The sequence below is a fragment of the Leptosomus discolor genome, chromosome 2 (genome assembly GCF_034619465.1).
Source record: "Leptosomus discolor isolate bLepDis1 chromosome 2, bLepDis1.hap2, whole genome shotgun sequence".
NCBI lineage: Eukaryota > Metazoa > Chordata > Aves > Leptosomiformes > Leptosomidae > Leptosomus > Leptosomus discolor.
This window is the reverse complement of record NC_141392.1, coordinates 54,302,997-54,328,805: the sequence shown is the minus strand read 5'-3', so window position 1 is coordinate 54,328,805 and position 25,809 is coordinate 54,302,997. Positions and strand designations below refer to the sequence as shown.

Below are 25,809 nucleotides of genomic sequence, written 5' to 3'. Positions count from 1 at the left end.
ACTTTGCAAGCAGTATTCCCTTACTCACTGTTCCCATGTGACAAAAACCACAGGAGTGATATTAACAGCAACTGAAATTATCGGTGTAAATAATTCTTGTTTTGTTTCACAATCTGTTTGACAGGTTATATTTCATACATTGACAAAAAATGGTAAGAACTTGAACGGACTGCACTAAATGCCAGTGCAAAGAGCTACAAGCATGCTACATACATCAAATTCATCCATGTGAACACAGTTGATGGTAATCAATTTGTTTCATACAACATGAAGTTAGTGACAGTCACAGTTTACAAAACTCATTGTCCATTCACATTTAGCTGGCAATTTAGTTTAAAACAATGAAATGCGAAAACATACAACTATTAATACCACCGAAGAGACGTTTTACTTATGTGGACGAGCTTAGAATCTAAGTTCAGAAAGAGCCATGCAGAGGAAACATGCCAGACAAGGTATAGAAACATGGCAGTGAAAAAAAAAAAATCCAGCACCACTAAAACTAACAGAATGCAGATGAAATAACTGTTTCTTTAAACTTCTAATAAACTGTGCAAGTCACACAAATCACAGTGTGAGCTGACTGGGAGACACAAATTACACACTCAACGCATTATTGTCTCAATTAACTCTGTGTTTAACTTAATGCATTTAACCCTGAAGAATGAATTACTTGTAAATGACGGTTTTGACTTTTTAGCTGTGAAAAACATTCACATTACTTTCAGTTGAAAGGCTTCAAATTGAGTCAGATAATAGTTCTATAGAATCGTTAATAGGATGTTTCATTATTACTGTAACAATACTCTTCATAAAAAGTAAAAAATAATGAAGTCACACTCAAACGTACTACATTTTTTTGAGCAAGACAGGCCGTCTTAAGTTCAGAAGATACTGCTTTGGGACAGATGGGAAACAATACCTCATCAACAGGCACTGATATAACATGCAGAAGATTAGATGTTTTTCTGAATTTCCTTTAGGAGAACATATTAACCAATACTCGTGTAAATTATACTCAACTTTTCTTTGATTACAAATTAATTGACATATTATTGACAGCTATTTTTCCCCTGAATTATATTGAGGCTTCCACTGTCTCAGAACTCATCTTCCCTAACACTTCTGTTATCACTGCAAGGAGGTCTCAACATAGTACTGAGCAAAGGGCATATTCTTGCTCTTCTTCATTCTGTACCTCAGATTCCAAAGATAACTTTATCATACCTGTATTTAGGTCACTAAATTTTGAATAATTCTTCTTCTCAATTACTGAATCGCAATGAAAGAGATTAATGTTTTAGGATAAAAGTTAAATTGCCAAACAGCAAATCAAAGGGAGACTACAGGAAAACACATCTCTCCCCCCCGCACCCCCCCCCCCCCCCCCGCCTTAACCTATGGTTCCGCACAACCTATGAAATTTAGCATAAATAGTAGTTAGATAAAATTAAATCCTCCTACAATCATATACTAACGTACTAAAGGAAAACAAAATGAATCATTAACATAGGGATTCTGAAATTAAAATAACCATATCCCAGTTAAGGAAGAGCCCCTTTCCCAAAATTGAATCATACAGCCTCTTGCCTTCATTAATTTAATGACCCAGTTGTCAGAAGCAGAGTTCATTTTCATTCCAATCATAAAAGGGTTCAATCCACCTTCATACAACATATTCCAAGGCAATTTTGTCACCAAATTGTTGAGACACAAGTCTGGTAGGGTACTGTGTCAGTGTTGAATGGAGAACACTAAATGAAGTTCTAGAACAGTAACAGGGTGTACTTATATGTATATATACGACTAAGTCCTCTTCTAGATGATTAAATGAAAATTTGATACTACCTCTATCTTGACCTTAGTCATATGGAAATCTGACCATATGGCTATGAACGCAACACAAACAAATTAAATCAGCCACACGTTCTCAAAGAAAGTGTACCTTTGCAAAAAGTAGTGGAATAATGTTGTGACTTGCATAGACTGAACTCTTAGTACAGATTAGAATTTCATCCATCCAGAAAACAGAGAAGTGCAATTGTAAAATCAGAGAATTAAAACCACCAATATCCTTGATTTTTTAAAAAATTATTGTGCCCAGTGTATTAAGTTCAGAAGCAGCCCACAGAATTACCAATTAGCATAAAGAATGAAAAATTAATAATGCATTGAAATTTGAATTTTATTTTTGTATTTGCTGCTGGGTTAGTGTTGCACAGAGGAACGCACTGGATTAGGAACAGAGCAGATTTTTTTTCTAGTTCCTACCTATGTCATTGGCTACCATCTTGGAAAACTTTCTGCTTTTGTTCTTCACTGTAAATAATATTTTAATAAAAAAGATCAATCTAAGTGTATTAAAGGATGAACTGAAGAAAAAAAAGACTATAGAAAAGAAAAATACTGTACCCTTTTCTATAAAATTATTCATTTTTTGATCATCATCAGAATTGTTTGGTGAACCAGAACCTATGAGCGAAGACAGAATGAAATGGATATGCAAACATATATCTCTGACAAAATCAATATATTTATACAAATTTTTAGTTTAAGGAAAATACAAAGATATATTAAAATACCAAATAATGATACTGGTATTCACTGTAGCTGTACTAGATACTATGAAGTCCAAATTATTTTGGTATGACAGGAATTCTGCCATATTGAGATTAACCACAAAAATTATAATGCAAGGTACGATGTTGCACAGTGCAGCAAGTATATTGCTAGAAATATTTTGCTCACTGAACAAAAGGTTTGCATTGAGTAACTAGCTTGCTGACCTAATCATGCTCCCAGACACAAAGATTAAAGTAAATTATGATTCACAGAACACTGCCACAACCATAAACAAGTTTTGAAATCCACGCATCCCTTCTCCCCGCACTCCCCCCCCCCCCCCCCCCCCCCCCCGCCCAGTAATTCACTGTTGGGTCACAGTGCTTCAACTATTCTGCAGACAACTCAGAGCCAATGCTGCCACCTGTATTTCAGTATTAAGGATTTTTCTGAATCCTTACGGTGGCTTACAATTGTCATGAAATTAAAACATAGTTCAACTAAAAAAAAATGCCGAATTTAATTGGATTTTTATATTGTAGAAGTGTAAAATAAGAATAGAATGGAAACATTTTGACACTCACGAACACAAAAATTTGACAGTTTACAATGCTTTACAGTATTTTATGGGTCAGGTAAATTCCCCCGGACCCTAAACTTATTACCATATAACTTCTGTAGAAAAAGCAGGAGATACAAGTTATTCTTTCTTTTGCATTTTCACAGTGTTTCTATAGTTGCGTATTACTAAAACTGTAGGATGCTCTCCTAACTTACATAAGCAGGTAGTCCCTTTCACAGTCCTCTCAACTGTACAACTACCCACTGGAGGAAGTCTAATGGAAGTTAGTTTCCACTTCATTTGGGCACGGAAAGGTGGAAGATTTGGATCACTTGAGTAAATGTAGACTTCAGCCCAAAACAGTGGCTGGTCTGCTTTACAGATCATATTGCAGCAAAGCCAATAATGCACTCAATTGCCAATTCCATCCTCCAATCTCAAAGCTAGTAACAAGGAAATTTTTTGTGCTAATGTGTCTTCCTCTTAACTAGAGAGCCTCTAGACTGGAAAAAGTTTGTTTAAATCTGGCCTCAGTCCTGCATCTCAAGCTCACCAATACTGTGCAGCTGATTCTCCAAAATGTCCTCCCTTACCTCTCTGAAAACTGAATGCCATTTTCAAGCTTCTTTCCGGTCTTGTGCTCTTGCTCAGAAAAACATATAAAACTTAAATCAAACCTAAGGAACTGCAGCTCTTCTCTCTTCACAAACATCACCCAATGATTTCCGTATCAGGGAAATGCCTCCCTTCGAGTACCTTTCTCAAAGGAAAACTGGAGAAGCCTGCCATGAACCTCATCTCACTCACTGAGAGCTGGGAGGAGCAGACAGAACCAAGGGAAGCAAGGCACAGTTCAACCTCGCTACTTCAAGATTCTGTTTTACAGGGAAATGCATCAGCGGCTTTCCCCCTCCATCTTTCGTTCATTCACTGGTTTTGGTACTTCAGACTTACTTCTCTTTAGTACTTGTGTGCGTACCTGAGACATTATATACTCTTTTCATAGAATACTCAGTTCTCCAGATTTCTAAATTTTACTCTAAGATGAACTAACTACAACATAGTCTTCTCAGATAGTCAACTCATAAATTGGAGATTGATTTCTACCTCTGTGGGATTAGGAATTTCCCCCTAATTCTGTTTCCTTCTAGGACATTTGAATACATCTATTCTCAGTTGCCTCCTTTTTTGATCTTCTCAAAGAAATATCCAAATTGCATTCATTTTTAACCTACTTCAGCTAAAACAATTCAGACAGGAGGGAGGGAGGTGAGGCAAATGGTTAAATTTAGAATTTTTCCATATGAACCTTGATTTTGATCTTTGGGCTTGCTTTCATTGCACTGATAGTGGAAATTGTGAATTGAGTTCTAGTCCAACTCTGAATTATGAAAGAAACCTTCTAATTAAAATTAAATACTATTTTAAGTTTTAGCAGTACCAGTTGGAAGTGTTTTGGGCTGACATTTGAGTGATACTGGAGCAAGGGGAAAAAAGGACACAGATTAAGGGTCACAACTCATTAGCTGTTCATTGTACACATTTTATAGTAGCCCATCAGAAACTAGACTTAGCCTGGATTTTTTAAGTGGGTCAAATTCAAACACCTTTGTAAGAACGACAGTTCTCCTCAATCTTGACAGAGAAAGTAATTTACTGCAACTACAGTACTGCACAGCAAGTTGTTTACAGACATTGGTCTTGATATTTATAAATAGGAAAGATGCACTTTATTCTAAACACCACAAAAAATGCATTAAAAATGATGCTGAAGTTGACAACTTCAGCATGCTAATACTGAGCATTACACAGGTTTCTCACGAAATCACATCTTCAGTTAAGCCTTTTTAATTAAAATTTCCAGCCAAATTTTGCTTTAATTATAAATAAATCCAATTTACTCTAAGAAAGGGTTAGCAAAAAAGAAAATTACATTGACTGATCTACATAAGTTTTGCACAATTTAAAATTAACATCAGAAGACAGCAGTTGCCAAATCAGAAATTAAAATTTATGCTAGAATTTCTATTAGAGCTACAAACAGGGTATTTTGTTTTGTTATGTTTTCAACCCGGCTTTGAAAGTTACAGGCTACAACAGAAAAGGAATCTAATCTTTAGATTTCAATATTGTTTATCATTTTGCACTACACTGCAAAGACTGCACATACTACTTTAGGTACTTGAGTAAACCTGCAATTTTGTCCTTTGCTCTGAGTACAGCTTTGAATGAAACAGATAAAGTGACATATTACTTTAAAAGTTCTCAGAATAATATTGAAGATAAGCAACAAATTTTTACCTATGACATGAAATATTCATCTCTAATTCTGTATATTGAGGTGCACTATTAAGTATTTACATAGCTATAGCCTCAACTAGCCAACAAACAAAATACGAGATGGTATTACATATTACTGAAGCTTTCTTTCATTTAAAATATTCATGCACACTTAAAGAACTTAAAAAAAAGGAGGGGGGAGTGTTAAGTAGGAAACTACTACTTTGTAGCAATGTCAGTTTCTGAAGACCTCTGATTCCAAAGAAAAATAGTAATTTACCACTTGTGAGGAAGCAGAAGCAAACTAGCTTTTTTACAGAAAATATACCTTTACCACTTTTGAGGACTCTGAAACACAATCACATGAACTATTACAGGAATTTGTGCACCTCTTATCAACGTTTCAGAACTCCATTGTGCAGTTCTCTGAAGCATAAATATTTCAGATTATATCTATCTTTACTCATCTTTATGACGTATTCCCATCGCATCTCTTAAATAGCCTGTTTTTAGAAATGCAGTTGTGCAACACAGCAACATTTCGGACAGCTCAGTTTATAAGATGACAACAGGTTTTATATAATTACTTAACTAGTAAGTGTTGATCTAAAGCATGCCATCTTCTGGGCAAATAAGCAGCTGAAGATCAAAGAAAGTTATGATTACCTGAAGTGGGCGATTTGCAGCGGTCTTCTGGCACCATTGTACCTTCATTAATATCACAAAGACCTGCTGGAACACAAAACCAGTGTATAATAAACACAGCTGCCATTTTAGCCTTTCTTCCACTGCATTTAGGAACTTAACTTCTTATTAGCTACAAGTCATACAGTTGTGATAAAATAGAAGTCATACAGAAATTTTAATTTTGACATTACCCACAGCAAAATGTAGAATCACTTATTTCTTCTTACTAAAGTTTTCTTTACAAAATACACTTCCTCATTAAATTTCAGTGTAAACAACCACATTAAGCAAGAGAGACTTACCAGAACAGTTAATTATTTACATGCTATGGATATATATTAAGTACAAATATAATTTCTGTTTTGAAAAAATCCTAGAGTTGTATTAAAAATGTAATTGCAAAAGAAAGTAAGATGAAAGAGGATCTTGACAATTACAACCACATATGCAGTAAGATGTGTGAAACTAAGTGGCTTTTTTCAAATTGTTTTCCCGCTGTTACAGTGATACGCTTTGTATCTGCTGTTATATTGCCAAGCTTGTTTTCTAGCAAAACTCCTTAGTGATGTCACTTGCAGAATTTAGGTTCTAGGGTGCTTATGAAAGTCTTCTTCATTGTGTAGAGGAATTTCAGTAAATTCTTACATGGTTAAATCTGATAATTTGAATAACTGCAATATGTTCATACCTAAACCCTCATTTCTTCCATTCCAGTGAAGGAAATAAAGCACAGGAGTCCACAATCAGATGCTAAAGATAGAAGGTGCCTCAAAAGGGTCCGAAGTATTATTCCATAGCACTAACCAGAAGCATCCAAGTAATTTTTCTATTTCCTTTTCGACAAGAAATTGCTGTCAAGACTGCTCACGACTAAGAAAAGTGAATTTTATTGATATTTTAGGGCTAGTAATGCATCCTTAGGTTTATATAATCAAGTTTCCCTTCAGAAATTTCGTGATATGATACTACTGCAAACAATCACGTAATACTTCACAGTTACAGTTAAGAAATATTTATTAAAATGAAAGGTTTTTGCATGCAAAATATTTCAAGTAGTCAAAAAGCTTGACTGTAACAGTAACAGCTAAGGCAACAAGGGCTTGCACATGCAAAGCTGTATACTATACATTCACCAGTGCATCTGTACATATCTTAACAGAAGACAAAAATTATGGGAAAGGTACTATTCTATCGAAGCTTTAAAACTTCCAAATACTCAAACAGAAGTTACTAATTTAAAGGAAAAAAGTTCTCTTGAAATATATCAATGTGGAACACATTAAAAGTATGTTGCATACAAATGGTTTCATTTATGCAAAATAGCATTTTTTTTTTTTTTAAAGGTTTCTAAGAAAATGTACAGCTTGAACCTCAAAACTCAGCAACTAGGACTGATGTGAAATTTGTCAAATGACTTTAAGGCTTGGTTAACCCTACACTTAACAACAGTCCAAGGACTGACTTCCGTTCTAAAACATATGGTGAAATACCAAGTGAAAGCTGTATCTTTCCACTACACAGAAAAAAAAAAAATTTATCTGTCAGTAAATCAATGAACACTATGGGATAATCGTGGTACATATTCTCTAACAAAGTATGATTTGACCTCTGAAAGCCCCCCTGAGTTTTAAACATGCATGGGAGTCTAAATGTTTTGTATTAGACAGGGTTGTGTAAAAAAAAAAAATCCAGGTGCTACTCTCCCAAAAAGCAACACAAGTTTTAGATAGCAGCAGTGCTGGGAGGACAAACCTATACTGTACTTTTAGAAACAGTTGTGCTTCCAGATCACACTCCTTCAGGAGCCAAACAAATCCAAACAAATATTTTAGTTCTTTATCTTCATAGGAGGAACTTAACTTCTCACACCAGTTTTCCTATGAAAATTCCTGCATTGACAGGAACAGCCTTTATCCAAGAATGAAGTCACACACCCGCACACTTAATTTCTAAGAGTCTTGAGGCTACAATTTAATTAATATACATCTTGATGAATATCTCTGATCAATTGATCCAACAGAAGACCCTCACAACATTCTCTCATGGTAAATCTATGCACTAATTTTATGCATTAGGTAAGATTTATCCCACTAAAGAGTAAGTGCTTTATGACAATCGTTATCATACATGAATCTTGGAAATCTAAGCATAGCCATCACTGCTGCTATTTAAGAGAGAGAAGGGACAGGAACAGATAAAAAGTAATTTTACCTATGACTGTAATATTAATTAAAATAAGCAGAGAATGACAAGAATGACCCGAGTTAAGTCTGAACTATGAGGGTCTGGCCATGATCAATGAGAAGAAACTGGTGTAACAATCATTATTGCTTTTCATCCTAAAACCCCAGGTACCCAGATAGAAGGAGCGTGCGCACTGGCAGTGAGACAGCTCTCCTGGAAAAGTTCTCTGGCTTCAAGCTTACAGCATACGTGCAAATTGCTACAGATAACAAAAGCAAATTGATCCAAGAGTTTCCATTTCAGAACTGCAAAGTCTACAACCTGCTAGAACACAAATATACGAAGAGGTTACCTTCTAATAAGCTTTTAGCTTATTTCTCTGAACTCTAGTAGCAAGAAATTTGAAAGCCCCCAAAATGGATATAAAAAATTCAAATAATGTCACTAAAGACAAAAAATTATCGTGCTGCATTAAAAACTCTCTAGAATTACAGCTAAAATTAACCGATGTGTAAAGTAAGTTTCCTAAGACATTTGTCAGTTTTTCACATAAGCTTTAGACAGATATATCTCTGAAGAGACCACAACTTGACTGGAAACCAGCCTAATTAAAAATTACAACAACTAGAACTACCTTGTTATGAAGACGCAGAAGTTAGAATTAAAACCAATTAACCTGAAAAACAGAGTCAAAAAATCCCCAAACCCAACAAACTTTTTGATTCAGTTCTGTACTTGGCTTCGCCACAGCAGTTGCTCTGGTTTAGTTGATGTTTAAGTTAAAAATTCAAGTAGTTCATGTCCAGATTCAGTTCAAGGAGAAAGGGGATAGGGAAAACAACTACAACAAGCAACCCCAGAGGAGTTATAGGCACGTATTTTCTTTAGGTTTGACTTAACCCCAGTTCTGAATCCCTTGTAGATTACACTTGAAAAAGGCTTTTTGATGTATAATAAAAAGTCAAATGCATGCAAGAACCACTTCTGTTTTGTCAGGATCCTACCTAAACTGCTTCTGGTAGAACCAAAAAATACTAACTTATAAAAAGTTGTATTATATTGTACTAGTTGAAGAAGTCACATAAAATCTTGTCACTCCTACCAATAGTAAGTTGCAAACCAGTTAAGATTGGTGTCCTATGTGAACTTAATTACGTAACTAAGCAAGGAAAGATAACAGCTGTCCATAAGTTTTGGTGTTTTGTCATAAAATTATGACTCATTTGATAATTTGGTACCAATACTGACTTTCCTAATGGCTCCTGTCACATTTAGCAAACAGTCTATAAAGCAAAAGACTCTATACAGTGTAAGCCTCCACTGTGTATAGAGTTTTCATCACACTATAAAGCTCTTACACATTTTACTTCTTTCAGCACATGGACAGAGTTGGGGTTTTTCCCCTCACTATTCTGATCTGAAGCAAAGGTTGACTTTGCTTATATCCTTGACAAGCACCTGACAACACTGTCTAGCAGGCCTTCACAAAACACATATACTGCATGCTTCACAAACTATAAATTGCCACCCAAAACATGTGAGTAATATACCTGGTATGAATCACTGATAAATTCCAAAACACGATCCCAACTGGGAGCTTCTATCTGTTGAGCTAGCCTGAAATGACAGTTTACAGTCTAGCTAGTGTAGAGAGCCTTGTCTCTACACAGATGCTGCTTTAAGACGGGAATCTGAATTTCTTTTCTGAGTAGAAAAAATAAGATGACAAAAACATACATCATATTCTTGCAACACAAGTGAAGGGAAAAATCTTGCATTTCCATTCATATTTTAGAAGATACATAACTCTTACCCTATGAACTTTTTTTTTTAAAAAAAGGTCTTTTAAAGTTTTCAATTAGTTGACTCAGCACATGCTGTTTACTAAATTTTAAATATGTATGCAGATACTGATCATCTATTAAACACACGTTTTATGCTGGAACATACAGAATAGCAGGGTTCTTAATGAGGGAGGACCAATTCTTGGTGCCTTTTTTGGGCAAAACATATGGATTTAGTTGAGAAAGAGAATGATGTTTTCCTACTCCCCTCTATAACGCAGTAATTTAATTTCTGTTTCTGCCAATATTCGGATACAATATACAATATCTATATGCTGCCCTGTTCCATGCTGTTTGAACCCAAACTTAATGTAACTAATTAAGAATTTGTCTGAATGCATGCATAGGCTAGTATTATTTATTTTACTTTTTTTTTAAATACATTGTGGTTGTCTCAACGAGAACGGGAAATATACTCAAGTTTCTCTAAAACAGCCACATTAAATACATAGGTGCTTTTTCCAGGAAGATATAGAAATTAAGTACTAATACTCCCTAAAAGATATTAGAGCAGTAGAGTAGTTGAAATTGTCTTATTGATAGAAAAATAAATTTAGAAGTATTAAAATACAAATGTTTTAAAGATAGAGAATTCAACGAAGGCATATCTTTCAAAACAAAACGAAAGAAGCATAAGTTTCTTGCATTTTTGAAGACACTAAATGCAGTTATTAATGTCCAAGAACGGCAGAATGCAAAATCCAAAAGAGATGTGACTAACTCTCATATTTCCAATCCCATATATACAGCAAAGGATAGTTTTTAATGCAACAGTTGTCTTATTTGTGGAAAATGACACAACAGTAATGCTTTATTATTTAAGCTATTGAAGTCTGGGCAACACATACATTGAGAAAACTACAAAAAATGAGAAATATTAAAGGATAACTCAAGAAATTATTTTCAGTTTTAAAAAAGACTGTATCTCCAGCTAACCAAGATATCGGCAGGATGGTGGAGGGAAAGAACTAACTACATGGTTAAGAAATAACTCTTTCATATGAAACCTGTTTTAACCTATTCCTAAATTAAATAGTCCAGGTAGATTCAGCTTTACAATTGTTGGCTTCAGAAACCAGTTTTCGGACTTAACCCATCTTTCGCTTCCCTTCACAACAAATCAGTGGCAGATCCTGGTTTTCAGTTTTGTATCATCTTAAGGTGGAGGCATTTCTTTTATGCCTAGCTTGTTTTCTCCCTTAGCAGCAGAGAATGGAAAGCTATACAGAAAGCAGTATTAGTCTATTGAGCCTACCCTCTCTGAAATATGTTTATTTTTTCTTGTAGGGGAAAGAAGTAATAGCAGAACTAATGTAACTGCATCACAATGTCAATTAGTTTTTAACTCCAGGTTGTTCCTCCCTCTGCTTAGTTTTATTCTGCTCTCCTTCATTAAAAAATGGAGTGAGATTACGTACCTCTGGCCAAGGGCTGGAGAAAATTGGCATCCTATGGAAAGGAACAATGTTACGCTTTTAAAAATCAGCTTTATGTTCTCCAAATTCTTGGGTCTTGTAAATGGAGTAAGTCAGAGAAGTCCTCAGGTAAATCATGGTTCTGATGGGCTACCTCCCTCGCAGAGGTGCCTGAACTTCAGAACTGTTTAGAAACCCCACAGGGCTGTGCAATGCACAAAGACCTCCACTCTCTATGAACATCTTTGTGAAGTAATTTTTTACTTTTAGTAGACAAATCACTGCCTTTTATAATGTTAAATATTAATATTATTATTAATAATAATAACAACTAATGATTATTACTACTACTACTACTAATAATAATAATAACAACAACAACACTAGAGTTCTGAAGCTTTTTCTGCCAGAAAGGGGACCAAGCAAGGGAAGTTTCTAGCCTCCGGTCTCAAAACAACACTAAGTAAGAACTTGGGTCTGTAGACATCAGGAACTTCTGAGACAGGATCTCATTTTCATTTTGACTTTTATGGATTTAAAACCACAAAATACAGAGACGATTATGGTTGCTATTTTTCCTTCAAGTTTCTCTTAAAGATGCTATGAACAAGAAATAAGATAGATGCGTGATGGATTAAAATCAGTTTCTAAAATTAAAGCAATTATTTAAAATGGATCAACAAAAATATTTATGGTGAATGAACAAGTCAAAAAATCAAATTCAGGTGTTCAAAAATATTTTAGTGCCATGAGATGACTTACTTATATAAGAGGTGCGAAGCTTTTTCACAGACTCTGAATATAAGTTAGAAAGGCCGCACATGCAAGAAGCCACAGTCAGCATACCTTTATGAAGCAATGAGAAAAGGAAAGACGGAGACACTAACAGTACATTTGAGACAGAAAAGCCAGCAGAATAACTTGTATAACCAGGTTTATAAAATGCTCTTGCCATGCAGACAGTTAGTATTAAAATGTAAGATGAAAAAATACATGATTTCATGTAAGTTACATTCGTGAGCAAAAAAAAAAAAACCAGTTCGTTCATAAACATCCTAGATACGCAGTTGTTAACTCAGTTATGCAGATCCAATATATTAAAATAACAAAAGCCAGGAAAACAAAGTAATGTTTAACACTCCAAAAGGCAGTTTGTAATCTAAATGCATGAAGCAGAATTTAAGCCCTTTACTCCCAAGAGGAATTAACACAGTCAACCAGTAAAGTTATTTATTATAAAATAACTTTTTATGAGAGAAGAAGTTTTTATTTACTAGAAGAAAATATTTTATCTGACAGGATACCAGCTGTGTATGTTCTGCTATATGTTAATGAATTTTAAACCAGTTTCCTCAGTCGAAATAAGCTGACTGGTGTTCACTGGATCTTTCTCAAACCAAAGATTTAATAAAATATATCTTACATCATCTATTTCAATTTGAATAAAATATCACCTAAAAAAAACTTACCTGGACCTCTTAAAATAAAGCAATCAACACTACTGCATAAATAAGTTTGTGGGTTTTTTTTTTTTTTGAACAGTTTATTTCCTATGAAAAAATAGTAATTTGGGGCAGCAGTGACATTGTTTATCATTCTGTCTTCAGTCGTTTTCCAAATTAACTTAAAAGTACTCACTACATAACAAGGAGAAAAAAGTAATTTAAAAATACTAAATTTTCCTTTTGGCAATAAAATGCTTGGCATTTTGACTGAAAAGTTACTTTCCTCCTCAGCTGCAAGAAACACCCTTTTTTTTTTTTTTCAAAAGAATTTATTTTACCAGTTTGTATTTGGAAATTTATTTGGTTCATTTAAATCAAAGGCTTCCTCTCCAGCATAACAGCATACATAACATAACATGCTTTAGCTTGTCAGGGACATTTCTAGTCAAAGCTTAAAACAGGAAGCCAAAAGGTACCAGCAGATACACTGGCTATCTGCAAACATTGAGTTTATATAAGCATGTGACAGGGGTACTATGTTTATCAGAAATACCAGGATATTTCTACTTCTTCATGCTGTGTTATTATGTTAAAGTCTTGAAAGCTGCATAAATCCATTGTACATTTATACTTATACCTATTCACGCAATGTTTTCCCAGCTGCTTTTTCTTAAAACATACATTGCACTGAAAAACAAGTAATGATAAAGCATCACGAGATTCCACTAAGCAAGTTTTGAAAGAAACATGAAGTAACAAACCTGCAATAGTGACATTAAAGACAGATAAAGAAGAAAGGATGAAGTCATGAAGGAGAAAAGTATGCTTGTATTCAAAGAATATACATTAATAGCCCAGATAATCTCAGAAGAAAGGCAGAGTTGGTTAAAACAAGTTTTGGGTTACTCACCTCCAGATGGTTGTCGAGTTTTTCGGGGAGATCGTGGCTCCCTGCGATAAGGATCATTGGAGCCATACAGTTCAATAGTGCCTAGATTCAAAAGCACTGTCTTCTGTAGGTAATCAACCATGGCAATACCATTACAATTTCCAAAAACTACTCTGGAAAAACAGAAGTGGAAGAAAAGATAGTGCTAATCAAATGTTGGTAAAGTTTTATATTGGTATTTGTTGCTGTTCAGCATTTTAAAACTTCCTAATTTTTATGAATTATCCTAAATTACGTGTCTTTATAAGTTACTATTTTAAAATGCAGTATTGTTTAATTGTTCTCTTGTAAAAACATGTGGCACTGAGTAGAACAGATCTCCATCATTGCACCTGCCAATGTTATCTGACAAAGCCTTAAATGACACTTACTCTTAGCTGTACAGTGCTAGGTAAAGAAGAGTGACACTGATTTGTTTCTGATGTTAGCACCATCAGGATCTGCCATGACCCAAAAGGAATTATCTTTTAAGACAGGCAGTCTCCTGTGGTTGCGTTACTGTGCAGCTCATGTGAACACACACAGAGACTTAAGTTTTACTAGATAATTTTAAATCACTTTAACAGAATAATGAAAAAAGTGTGTAGAATATACTTACAGGCCGTATGCTGAGTTGACTGCTAAACTGGTTATCTGTTGAGGAGGTTCTCCACTCACCCACACTAGCTGGATAACTAGCTCAATTTGGTAGCCTGGAGACTGCTTGAGAGGAGAATTTTTAACTCTGTAAAGTAAACAAAATACATTTTTATGACACTCTACAGTCTCCATTTTCTCCCTGTAGGCTCAGAATTCATTAAAGTCTACACCACACTGGACTTTAGAAAATTGGAAAATTGAAAAAAACATCAACATATAAAAGCAACCAGACAAAAGCCACATTGGAACTAGTCACTCCTTCTCTAAGGGTCCTTTTGATTCATCACTTAACTGAAAATTAATTGAGCAACTGTCACAAATACTTCATTTCTCCCCTCTTCAGAGCAAGGTGTAACAGCATTTAATTTGCATGCTGTATTGACTGGAATAGGTAAGGCATTTTGTATCTAAAAGGAAGGTGTTACCCATTCTTTTCAGAGTTCCCAAAAGAACTCTGATTTAGAGAATGGAAGGGGGCAAGGGGTGCACGTGGAAGAAGCATACTGAAAAGGGAAATGGAAGGACAACGTGTTGAGACAAGTGCGAACAAAAAGCTGATGATACGGCAGAAAAAAATGAAAGCAAGGTAAATTATTATAAGGGTAGAGCAGTTTTATGGAATGAACCTGGGAATGGGGGAATTGAAGCTCCTGGAAAGATTTTGTTTGCATGCTGACACAAACCCAGAGAAAATAACCCTATCAGACTTAGTTACTTTCTGGACAGATGCACCCGAAGAATTAAAATCCAAGTTTGGAACTTAAGGCTTTGGAAAACAAAAAGTACATACATATCTTAATTTTATAACTGGAAATTAAGTTAAATGTACATTCTGTAAGGAAAAGGTGTGGTCCAGAGTCCTCATAATGCACTCTCGTAGAAGAGTAAAAAGAGATTGCCTTTTAACTTTCATTTCTCAAATGAGTAATAAGCCAAAAACTCCAATTAAAAAAAAAAAATTCTGAAAATTGGTCAAAGACCTACACTGTGAGCACTATAAGGCATCACGCAAAATGAAGATCCATGAGAACGGGACACATTTAATTCTGTTTCCTCTTCCCAAAATACAAAGTAGTTCCCTTGGAGAGTTATGAAAAAAATATATTTATACACCTAAAAAAGAGTAACCTCTAAGTTAGTTGTTTGTAAGCATTTTCATTGCTTTTGATGTGGCTCTAAAAACCTAAGGCTCTGGAAAACTAGCAGGTGAAATGTATTCAGACATACTTGACCTAAAGTTAAGGAGCATCACAAAACATTAAGTTGCCTGTTCATTTCAATGGATAGTAAGAATTCAAAGCTCTAAAGCATAAGCATCTGTAACTATACTAATTTCTATGCCAAAGTTTCCTAGAGTAGACAGCAGTCATAAGGTAAGAATTTTCAGATTTTTTTAAAAAAATCAGCCTATGAAGTTTAAAGAAACTAAGATTGCAATATTAATTTCTTAAAATAGAATTCAACTTTCAGATATTTGGAAAACTGTCTAAGAAAGAGAACATTTTCACCAGGAATCACATTGCCGTAATAATATCAAAGTACACATTCTCATCACATATTCTTGTAAAATTTCACACTCAAAAGGATAACAGAATATACTTACTTTAAACATGGAACATTATCACGAAGTCCATCAGATGAACTGCTACTAGTAGATGGATGAGACTGGGGAACAATGGATTGAGGATTGGAACCTGTGCCTGGAGTTGGTACAGGTGGTGCTTGCTCACCATCTGGAGATTCGACATCATTTATTTCATATAACAGACGTACTTCCAGCATCTGTAAATTAAAGTAAATAAAGTTACCAGTAAACTGCCTTTCAAAAAAATAGACACGAAATAAATGAAGAGCAACTGAAGATATCAGTGGTAAGAGTGACATCCAAGACTCTTCCATCTTTTAGAAGGTAACAGTAGCTTAACAAACAGTGAAATCAAAACACACACATGTAGTCTTCAGAAATAGACTCATACTAACTACTACAGACTGAATAGCTGAAGATTGCCAAAACTTTAAAATCTAATCTACTTCCTAATATTTAGAAGTTTTCTACTTAATACTAGAAAGAAATTAAATACTGGATACAAGACTCAATTATCTTTCTGTACACATAAATTCTCAGTTATGAAGATGACACTATGTAGTTCAGGAATGCTAAAACTAAGAAGAGCTGAAGGCATATAGACAGCTACGCTTTATACTGTTGTAGCACTGTACACATGGGACGTAGTTCAATGTTTGACATTGCACTGAACTAAACCATACATCTAGAACTAAGTTAATCATGATTTCAGATTTCCTTCTGCTGGACCTATAACAACAGTAGTATTAACTGTAGTGCAGTGTACAAGTTTTCTGCTGTTTTATTCTCAGTATCTGCAAAGTAGAACTTAATTCATGGACTGAAACAAAGAACAATACAGTACTTTTAAAGCATTCATAGTACTGAAGAATAGTTTGTGAAAGGCTGATTTGTAAAAATCCTTTAGAAAAATTATTCCCTCAGAAGGAAATGTACTTGTATATAAGTAAACACCAGACAGAAAAAAACCCTATGCCTCATCTCCTTAAACTGAGACTTATCTGAAGGAGGCAGAGTAAGGGGGAAGGAGGAAAAAACCCAACTACATTACAATTAATACCTTACTGAAAACATACAACATTTTATAACTAAATGGCTTCAAGTTCACTTTCAGCTCCTACATTCAGATAACCAAAGCTGCATGTGTGTGTCTTTAACAAAGGACTTCTCAAACTCTTGTAACAGAACTCATCATTGTATCTTACACAGAACAGAACAGTGACACAGCAAAGTCCTTAACAGACCTTATGTCTGGCACACTTCTCTCCTAGCTCTGCAAACTGCAGAAGTTTTGCCAAGACAGATGGTAATTATTAGGAACAAAGAAAAAAAAAAAAGAAATCAACTCCCTAAAAGCTTTGAAAACTCTTCAACTCAACATCTCATTCACTACCACTTTCATTTTATCTCAGATACAGCCAAGTTTTGATCCATTATTTGCTTTGCTAGATAGAACAAAGAACTATTATTGGCTGCAAAACCTGAAAAAGCAAATGAAAACCAAAATCTTGGTATTCAATTTTCACTTTTGCTGAATTTCATAGTTTATTATTTTTCCTCCACAAAAACACATCTCCTCTTCTGGAGGTAATTGTTTTTGTCCATTTCACTAATAAAATCAAAGACAACAAAGAAATAAATTGCTACAACGGTCGTCTTATAGCTGAATTCTACGAAGTTAAAAAATGGTTATACTAATTACCGGAATGACTTCTGTTGTCACTTCCTGCTTGCTGAACCTGTAAATAATGACATGTGCAGAAACTCCAGCTATGCACAGCATTCTACTTTCTGGACACCATGAGATGATCTGAATAGCATATGGATCTTCATCTACTATATCTGTGTTTGGCCTGTCATCTTTATTCCGTGATTTTTCAAATACTTTGGCTGTTTTTAGCTTATAGAGTACTTGCAGCGTTACTAGGAACAAAACAAGAGAGATAAAAATTAGTTTTTATCTAAACAGATATTTCTTTTGCTTTGGTTTTGGTTTTTCTTTTTTGAAATTTAGAAACTTCTCTTCATAAATAAAGCCACATTATTCAACAAAAGACGGCAAGAGTAGAAGCACTGAATATCTGTGTCAACTCTGCCTATTTGCCCAATGTAGGATCAGTTAGTATTAAAAAAAACCAACCCAAAAGCAACACCAAAACCCAACACTTCCCCTGAGATACATACTAAGCTTCTGTTATTATCTAAGCTCTCACTTAGGGATCTCTTTATAACAATATCATCTAGTTACACGTCACACTCACAATGTAAGCCTATCTATGGCAGAGAAAGTAAAGCTCCTTTCCTTTCTCCTTACAGTATTTCAAATCCATGGCCTCTCACCTGTGTTCTCAGGCTTAACAGCCCCAGTTCCTTCAATCTTTATTTTGTCCTGTCTGATCATTAAAAGTGCTGCCCTCTGATCAGTCCGCATTTTTCTTAACAGCATGTTTCTTAGAACTGTTCTAGTGAGGCCTTGCCAGTTTAAAATTGTGAAAGAATTACTCCATGCTGGTTTTACAGATATTCCCACTTATTTACATCAATGACTTTTTTTTTTTTTTTTGTGTAACACTGACACTGCAATCCATTAGATCTCCACATTTTTTTTCCAGAACATAAGTTCCGAGTGTAAATCATTGATCCCATATTCAAATAAATTGTCTTGGATGCTATTCAAGAATTAGCAATATCAACATCAACTGTAATTCTAATTCTTTCTTACATTTTCTTTCAACAGTCTTTGTGTTGCTTTCAAACTTCACAGGAATATTCTCTAGTCAACGGCCCAAATCACTGCTACAAATACTAATCGTATCATCAGGAAAACTTAATTTATAGCATCCTTTCTCCTCTTCATATTTGAGTGGTTTTACCTGAATCACACTTCCCTAGTTCATCTGTAAGACTGTGCAATTAGAGAGATTTAGAAGTTTTAAAATGAAGATACAGGATACTTGCAGTTTCTCCCTTAACAAGTTTATTTATCTGTTTTAAGAAGAAACTAAATGCCTTTAATAGGATTTCCTTTTGACAGATCTATGCTAAATAGAATTTTTAAGCACACAATCAATCAGGTTTGGTGTTGTCGTCCCCTCCCCCTCCCCCAGGTTCCACCTCCACCCCAAAGTGAAATTAAAAATCTCTGACACTCCAGATACTCCTCCTCCCAGTTTTTAAACATATACATTGCATCTGTTCCCTCCCACACCCACACACGCCTTGGCTTTCTGGAATCTCACCAGTCTTTCCACAAGTTTTCAAAGACAACTGATAATGATTCCAAGATTGCTTCAGACAGCTTTTAAGTACCAAGAATAAGGTTATTCAGGACTAGATTAATTAAAACATCTAACTCTGTGTAGTCCATTCTAAGTTGAGTTTTTACTGTGTTTCTCACTGTTAGCTGTGTACCATTAGATGCAATCGACCCTTTAACTGAAGAGAAGTGTTAAACGGTACCAGACTCTTCAGGCCTGTTCAGTGCTCCACCAAAGAAAAGTGTCTTTATTTTACTGTTCTCCTGTCTTTCTTCACAAATGCCTACATCATTTTGTTAGCACGAACTACTACTGGTTCCAATTCTCATTTTTAGGTACTGTAATTTATGGGGAGCTGATGTCTTGTAAATACATGCCTCCCTCCTGTCTAAAAAGACAGAAGTAAATTACTAAAATTCAATTGTACTAAAAAGGAATGTATTTGCCTGTCATGCATCGCTATGCTCAATAATGTGCTTCTGAAGGTGCTTCTTAGAACTTTTCCATTCTAGCTGGCCCTTGGACTACCAGTGCATTTTCACTGAGGTGATAAAAACAGTGAAACAATTAACTAAGAAATAATGTTAATTTTATTTAATTTTAGATCAAAGTTTCTTGTCAAGTTACTGACCCTACATGAGACAGGAAATAACGACTAGTCTGCAGTTACATTCCATTAGATAAATAAGTTCAGAGAACTACTACTACACAGGACAAAAATCTCTACTGAAAACACTTACTTGCTGAGGCATCCCAAAACTTGATTGACCCATCAGCATGCCTATGAAATAATAAAAAATTACAAAGATTATAAAATGGTTAGTTGGAGCGTTAGATCTCCTTGCTTCTGATTAGAAAACAAATGGCTAACATACTATTTTTATTAGTATTCTTAGTGACACTATTTGCACAATTTATTGGAAGTCAATATTTTATGAACATGTGCCCCCACTACTTTGGGCAGAAGGGATAAAAAAATATTTGGAGGCTAACTGCCTGAAATTCCACTGTACTAATACCAATTTACCATTTTAAATATCAATTTCAGTTACTGCATTTCCCATAAGCAGTTTGGTATACCTTACCATGTGTTATTTCTCAAAAGATGCACTTTATTTGGAGTGACACTTGCAAAGGAGATGCCTAAATATACTGTATTTCACCGTAAATGAGTCACTTAACTTGTTTATTTATCCTTGAAATTGAGAATCAGATGACTAGATTTTTTCAGGACTGCCTCTCAAAGTCTCTGCAACGTGTAGCATAAAGTGACAGTAATCATCATTAGGACTAACTGGCTGTATTAAAAAAATTTTAGTAGTGCTCTCACTTTCAGCAATGCACTGCACAGTTATAAATTAAATTTTGTTTATGCTCCTTAGAGTAGTATTAGAAGAACAAGTCTCAAAAGAGAAGAAAACCGAATAGATTTAAGTATTTGTTTGTCCTTTTTGAAATAAAAATCTTGTCTTCATTTGAGAACTGAATGTGTAACTGTTTAATGGACTTCCCATGCTTTAAAACACTACTCAACTATTTTCCAAAAGTTAAACAATAAAAGACAAGTTTCATCCAGGATATACTGATAACAAGCAGATCATCACAATAATAATCCCTGTAAAACACCTGCTATCATTTTGTTCCTACCTTCTCCCTCATTTTGCTTTACTTTCTTGTTAACATCTCAAGAAGATTATGCAAATGACTTGTCTGGTGAACATATTTTCTTAAATCATTCAAACCATTCAGAATACTGTTTTCTATAAGGGGAACAAAATATTCTCACTTCTACTTTATCAGCTAGGAAAGTTATTATTACACTATGGTGTCACTTACCCTGTAATAATTATCTCTGGATAGCTCTGAGTGATCAAACCCCAGTTGCCTCCACTGATAGGCCATTCCTGGAAGATTAACAAATACATTGAGAAAGAAATTATCATACAGTGCAAAGTTAAGCAACTCAAATTACCGCAGATTCCAGTATTTCATACAACTTCAAAAAGTAATTAGACATATCCACTGCAGATGAAAAAAGAAAAATCAACAAGAGCTATAAACAACACTGCTGCTCCAGGGAGTCCCTTAGCTTCCAGTGATATGGCAATCGATGGGAACACATCAGGAAAGTATGACCATAGGCCTGATGTACTCTACATCCTCCCTAGACATCTGCTATTAGCCATTCTCAAAAGACAGTATAATGAGTCAGACGGAGGTTTGATTGCAGTACGGTCACTCATTTTTTTAGAGCTGCTGATATTCAGTATTTTCAACTACATATGGATGTATTAGACATTGTACCTTCTTACTGTAACCTTGACGTTTCTGTCGAGCGCCAACTGAATAGAGTGCAGGAATGAGGTCCACAGGACAATCAGCAAAATATTCACAACAGGTAACTGGAGATTCATGTATAGTCAAAGGATAGGGATTCTCAAATATAGGGTACCTTTAATGGATGAGAGAGGAAGACTGTTTATCCAGGAAAACCTTTTTTTTTTTTTTTAAACATAGAACATAAGTAAAATACTAAAGATTAAGTTTGCATTCTTTTTGTATAGAGGAATATAAATGCATATCAAACTAGATTATGAACAAATACACTATGCAACTTTACTGCTCATCCAGTACACTATCAAGATACTGCAGTACTCTAACAGAATCCGAAGTTCGTACTGTTTCTAGAATATTTCTAGAACACTGCTATTCCCTATATTTTTTATAGTTTTAAAAGCTTACTATTTTAATGACCTATGAAAAAACAGAAGTTACCAAGTCCTAATTGTAGTAATGTGGAGCTACGAATTTATTTCTAACTCTTCAGTCTGTTCTTCCAGGGAGACAGACAGGAAGACTCCGCTTCTCACTTTACATTATTTTACTGTTCTTAGAGGAAAAAGTTGTCCAGCACTTTTCATAACGTACTGGCAACTCCAAGATCACTTTCTGAAAGTTATAGATAGCAACACTCAGTTACCAATCAGAAGCAAACACACAGAGACATATACTCCCCCCCAACCTCCACCAGAAAAGTGACAGAGCCTTAATGAGGAAAAAAGCCAATAATGGTGGTCAACATATCTGTGTTCAAAGAACATCCACCCCCAAAGAAATGCATACTATGCACATACTTCCGCCCCCCCTTTTTTTTTTTGAAAGGCAAAAAAGGGACACAGCTTCTCAACCCATCTAACAGATGCAACATTCTGCGTACGAATAGCAACAACAGATGAAAACATTCTCTGTACCAATAACTTTATTCAGAGCTATCTGGAAAGCCAAAACAATCTTCTAAAAATTGAATGAAAAAGAGGCTTAATTTTAACAAAATATGACAAATCCATATGACACACAGGGCAAAAGGAAACCTCCTGTAGCAAAAAAAAAAAAAAAAATTTTGTTGCTTTTTTCCAGTGTGAGACAATTAATACTTTGCAAGTCAGTCATAACAAAGACCATTATAAGTCTTCTAAAAACACAACTGCCGAAGATTTTTTTAACATTAAATGGAATAAGCCTTAACATAACTTCAAATTTTCAGGCTCTGCAAACTACTTCACTTAAGGAAAAAAAGCCTTATTAAAACCTTTTTCCGTCAAGCTCATTAAAATTTGTGTTTTATTAATCTTTCAACATACGAATGTTGGAAGCTTAATGCCATTGGTGTATCAGAAACAAATTCTGGATACAGCATATGGCCACGTAACATTGGAAAAACCGAAATGAAATTGCTCAGTAGCTGCAGAGACATTAGGACTAAAATTGACCTTCCAAACTCGGTAAGAGTCTTCATTATCTAAGGTATCACTGTTGACTTTGAGGATACATATTCACAGGTTTTTGTTTTGCCCTAAAAGTATGTTCGTCACAAGGATTTTTTTCTTCTTCGTTGACCATTGGTGACTGTTAATCAGGAATGCTACAAAGACTTTATCCATCTAGTTGCTCTGCTACTAATCCCTTAAGTTAGTTGTTGCTGCCCATAGTAATTTAAAAACCCTTGATCAAAAAATGTGTAGCATTTTTAATCAGCACCTAATAGAGTATACAGACTGTTTCATGAACAAAGTAACAAGAGACTCAAAACGTGTTTGGCAAGTATTAGTTGTGAAAACTGTATTAGGATGCTACTTTCAAGCAACTTCTTACCAGAGTAGTATACCAGGGAGCAGATGTTATCATTTTAATTTTACGTATATGCTATTTATTGCATCAGTATGGAGTTTAAGCAATACAGATAGCAATTCAGTTGGCAATAAAAATCAGCAAATATTTATGTGATGACAACAACACTGTGCCAGCCAAAATTACCTAGCTTATGTGAACAGTTGTTCCCCCTGCTCCCTTCCCCAAAATTCTGAGATCCCCTCACAGCACTAAGGAAGCAACTTCAAAATAAACTGTGATAATTAAAAAGTACAGTGATCTATGAGTAATTTCTGTCAGGCAATCAAGCCTGGAAAAAAGTTGCATAATATTCTACTCATCTATTACATATTAACTTGAGAAAAGTTGATATATGAAGATTCTCAGTTCTGCTGAAGAAACATTATATTTAATATTAAAAAATTTATGTTCTGGACAGGGAGGTAGATTAAAAAGCTATAGACCAGAACAACAGGCTGATCACTGCAGCCAACCATTAGAAAGACTACATAAGATTCTTACCCATTTTGTGCAAGGTCTATCAGTACTAAGTCCTTTTCTAATAGAACAACTACAGCATATGGTTCCTGAAAGTCTGAAAACAAGAAGGAAAGAAGTTACTTATTGATAAATATAGCTCTTCCATGCACAGCGTCAAGAATGTGATCAGTCCTTGCACTCTATCAGTCAAAAGTAGAAAAGCCACTTATCTGACTATTGTTTCTGAAGATATTTTTTATACTCACCCCCCTGAATACTCCAAGTTAAGTTTGGAAGAGCCACGTTCTCCCTTTAATTCAATGTTCTCAACTCTCTTCCAATTTGCTAGAATCATTTAAACAGTTCAAATTACAGGAAAAGGAACATGCAGAGGAACTTGTATAAGCAGTATTTTTGAGAAAGAGCCAATTACTGAACAATAACATCCTCCCACCCTCATACTACTTTTCCTCATGTTCAGTGGGGTTTAAATTCTAATTGCTTACAAAATGGATTGAAAGATAGCCGACTTGACACTAAAATAAGAAAATTGAAAGAGTTTCCAAAGTTTTTTCTTGCCCTCTTTCAGGCAGACCTCAAATTCTGAGCTAAGCAGTTTTATATACTCTGATGGAAGTTGACGGCTAAAAACATTAGTCATCAGCAATGTAATACTATTAATCTGAGACACCACCTAAACTATGATTAAAAAAATCCCCTTCTGCAGAAAAGAGATTACAGGTTAGTGATGAACTTCATGTGAGTATTGGAATGAGTGAGTCACTAAAAGTTAAGAATACTACACAAATGATAATCAAGATTTAGCATTGACTGGAAAAGTCTTATGTGTTCAAATAAATATTGATGAACACATCTGCTGCAGCAACTACAGCTTAAAATTGTAATGCTACTTTTTGTCTGCACATGCTTCTGAGATTAAAAATAAAGGAAAACCCACGCAACCAATAACTGGCATTCTTCTAGAAGCAAAACAGGTTGTATAATGAACTATTCTATTATGATGCTTTGGGAAGTAAAACATAATTCAGACAACAGGGATAACAGATGTTGCTGCTGCAGTGTGATCCCCAGAGATAAAACACAAAGGCAATAATAAACAATATTCTGATGGGATACAACTCCAGAGAGAAGAGGTCAAAGTACCGAGAAAAATCTTTACAGAGCCTACCATTAGGATATGGTGTTTCACAGAGGGTTAGAAAATCAACAATAGAATAATCCATTTCTAGCACAGCAGTACTTTTCCCATGCATAACTGTTAAACAGGGTCTTCTTCCTACAGTGTCATATGACAAGCCTCCTGAGAGAATGATGAAAGGCTCCCTGGAATAAAGCAGAGGCATTTAGGATCAAGCCAAGACACTACATTAAAAGAGACTGGGCAGTTTTTGTAACCTTATAATAAAGTTCAATGAGGTATCATTAAGCAGATACATTAAGAATAACGCAAATCAGCTCTCCATGCAATGTGTAGCTTGGGTATGTGTTTCAAAACTTAAAACCCAAGAGTTAGAAGACTATAACTCAAGTCAGACATCTCTTCTAAACCTTTTGTTCTACATTGCTTATTTAACCAATCTTTGCAACTGTTTGCCAAGATGAGATTTTTATTTTGTTAAACTTTAGAATTGGTCCTTCTCTACCAAAATGCAGATTCAGATTTACCAACAGCCCCCCTTATCCATAATATAAATTATTCCACCAGCATCAGGAAGAAATAGTCCCATTTACTTCCCGTACAGAATTACTG

The 25,809-nt window shown here is 34.9% G+C and overlaps 1 protein-coding gene across 5 annotated transcripts in view; it reads right to left on the bottom strand.

The window, feature by feature from the left end:
* Positions 1–25,809, bottom strand: part of STXBP5 (syntaxin binding protein 5) — a 112,980-nt gene that overhangs the window by 17,978 nt on the left and 69,193 nt on the right. For 2 of the 5 annotated variants that reach the window (XM_086461089.1, XM_086461090.1), the window contains exons 10-19: positions 25,228–25,382; positions 24,081–24,153; positions 21,714–21,861; positions 21,246–21,313; positions 20,150–20,190; positions 17,855–18,075; positions 16,171–16,349; positions 14,527–14,652; positions 13,890–14,041; positions 6,071–6,136 (exon numbers count right to left, since the gene is read on the bottom strand). In XM_086461089.1, the coding sequence (XP_086317215.1) occupies positions 6,071–6,136; positions 13,890–14,041; positions 14,527–14,652; positions 16,171–16,349; positions 17,855–18,075; positions 20,150–20,190; positions 21,246–21,313; positions 21,714–21,861; positions 24,081–24,153; positions 25,228–25,382 (1,229 nt within the window). Of the gene's footprint in view, positions 1–2,271; positions 2,320–2,412; positions 2,473–6,070; positions 6,137–12,296; positions 12,381–13,889; positions 14,042–14,526; positions 14,653–16,170; positions 16,350–17,854; positions 18,076–20,149; positions 20,191–21,245; positions 21,314–21,713; positions 21,862–24,080; positions 24,154–25,227; positions 25,383–25,809 lie in introns of all 5 variants that reach the window. The other 3 variants (XM_086461086.1, XM_086461087.1, XM_086461088.1) reach the window with 3 other exon arrangements.